This window comes from Morone saxatilis, unplaced genomic scaffold (assembly GCF_004916995.1).
Source record: "Morone saxatilis isolate NCDOM2014 unplaced genomic scaffold, NCSU_SB_2.0 Contig20, whole genome shotgun sequence".
Classification (NCBI taxonomy): domain Eukaryota; kingdom Metazoa; phylum Chordata; class Actinopteri; family Moronidae; genus Morone; species Morone saxatilis.
This window is the reverse complement of record NW_023339763.1, coordinates 247,620-249,109: the sequence shown is the minus strand read 5'-3', so window position 1 is coordinate 249,109 and position 1,490 is coordinate 247,620. Positions and strand designations below refer to the sequence as shown.

The window sequence follows — 1,490 nt, the reverse complement described above, 5'->3', positions numbered from 1 at the left end:
CTGCTTCTCTTGAGTTTTTGTTCAGCAAATTTGACAACTAACATGATGATTATGATGCTTCAGAGGTTTTTTTTCTGTCTCTTTTGTTTACCGTGTTACCGGTAATTCGTCTGTTATGGACCCTGCTTTTATTTTATTTTATTAAGTTTTATGGTACTAAAATTATAAAGTTGCTAAAATGTAATCTAAGGAATCAGAATTTAAACTTTTTGATTGTACAACGTAGTAAAATTAAAAAATATATGACAACAACTTTAATATTTCTTCCTTTTCAAAACATTTTAAAATAGTTGTATGAGCACTTTTATTGTTATTGTTGTTTTAGTCATTGTTTTGTTTTACAGTGATATTGTTTATTTATTGTTAATGGTGATTTAAATACAGCAGTTGTTTCAGAATATAACTAACTTATATTTATTTATATATATAATATATAAGTCATACAGGAAATTAAAACCGGTGTATCGCAGCAGTTGTGTTTCGTACTCAGCTGAATAAAACTCAGGAGAAATACTGTTTAATGAATACATGAATATTTCTGTCAGTGTTTCACCTTCATCAATAATTCATTAATGAACGTTGAATAAATTCAGTTCCTGATGTTTCGTTATATTGCCAGCTTCCACAGCAGGAAGAACACATTTCAACAAACTGTGAAGAGTGTAAAACAGATTCAAGTCTTACCTCCATCTTGTCCATCATGTCAAAGAAATGAGCCGACTGCAGACAGACAGAGTGAATGAATTACATTACATGAATTGTGCTTTTTACCTGTAACTTTGCCGTTACAAATATGAGACTTAACAAATAAAATGAATGACATTGGCAGTAATGAGCTTCCATAGTTATTAATATAATGTTGACAGTAATAATTTGTGTTTTAATCTTTGATGCCAAACAAACAAAATGCTGAATTTGTATATTTGAATATTATCAAATATATATAAACCTGTTTCAGATTAAAGGTCCTCATAAGTACAGACGGACAGACGTGTGTTACCTTCATGGTGGGGGGTGCGGTGCGGGGGGGAGAGGGGGGGCAGTCTGTGACGGGAACATTGGAGATGGTGAGAAGTTCCTGTTTACTGTAAATAAAAACAAATAATCATTAATTATTCGAAAACGGTAACTTTACAGACTTATTCTGTACTTTTTAATGTAAAATAATGTTAATACAATGTTAAAGACAATTTCCTTTTTGTCACATAAAAATATTAAAATCTATCAAATCAAATCTATAAATACTTCTATACTTTTTTCACAGATGTTTACTGTTTATTTAATAGATTAAACTGTTGAATTCAAGTTTAATACTGTTAATACATTTATAAAATTAAATTAAATTCATTAAATTATTGACATTAACAGTAAATAAAGTATTAGTTGTGTAATTGTAATGGATTAGTTAGTTAACTGACAGATATCTTGTATAATGATGGAAGTTGAATAAATGTTGTTTATCAGTGTATAAGCATTGGTAAACTGTCCAA

At 29.1% G+C, this 1,490-nt stretch overlaps 1 protein-coding gene across 1 annotated transcript in view; it reads right to left on the bottom strand.

Moving 5' to 3' along the window:
* LOC118331679 (rap1 GTPase-activating protein 2-like) overlaps positions 1–1,085 on the bottom strand; it is a gene marked incomplete at its 5' end in the record, with an annotated part of 17,442 nt that extends 16,357 nt beyond the window's left edge. Inside the window, 2 exon segments of the mRNA XM_035666746.1 lie at positions 685–720; positions 1,001–1,085. Of these exon segments, the coding sequence (XP_035522639.1) occupies positions 685–720; positions 1,001–1,085 (121 nt within the window).
* Positions 1,086–1,490: the final 405 nt, after the last annotated feature.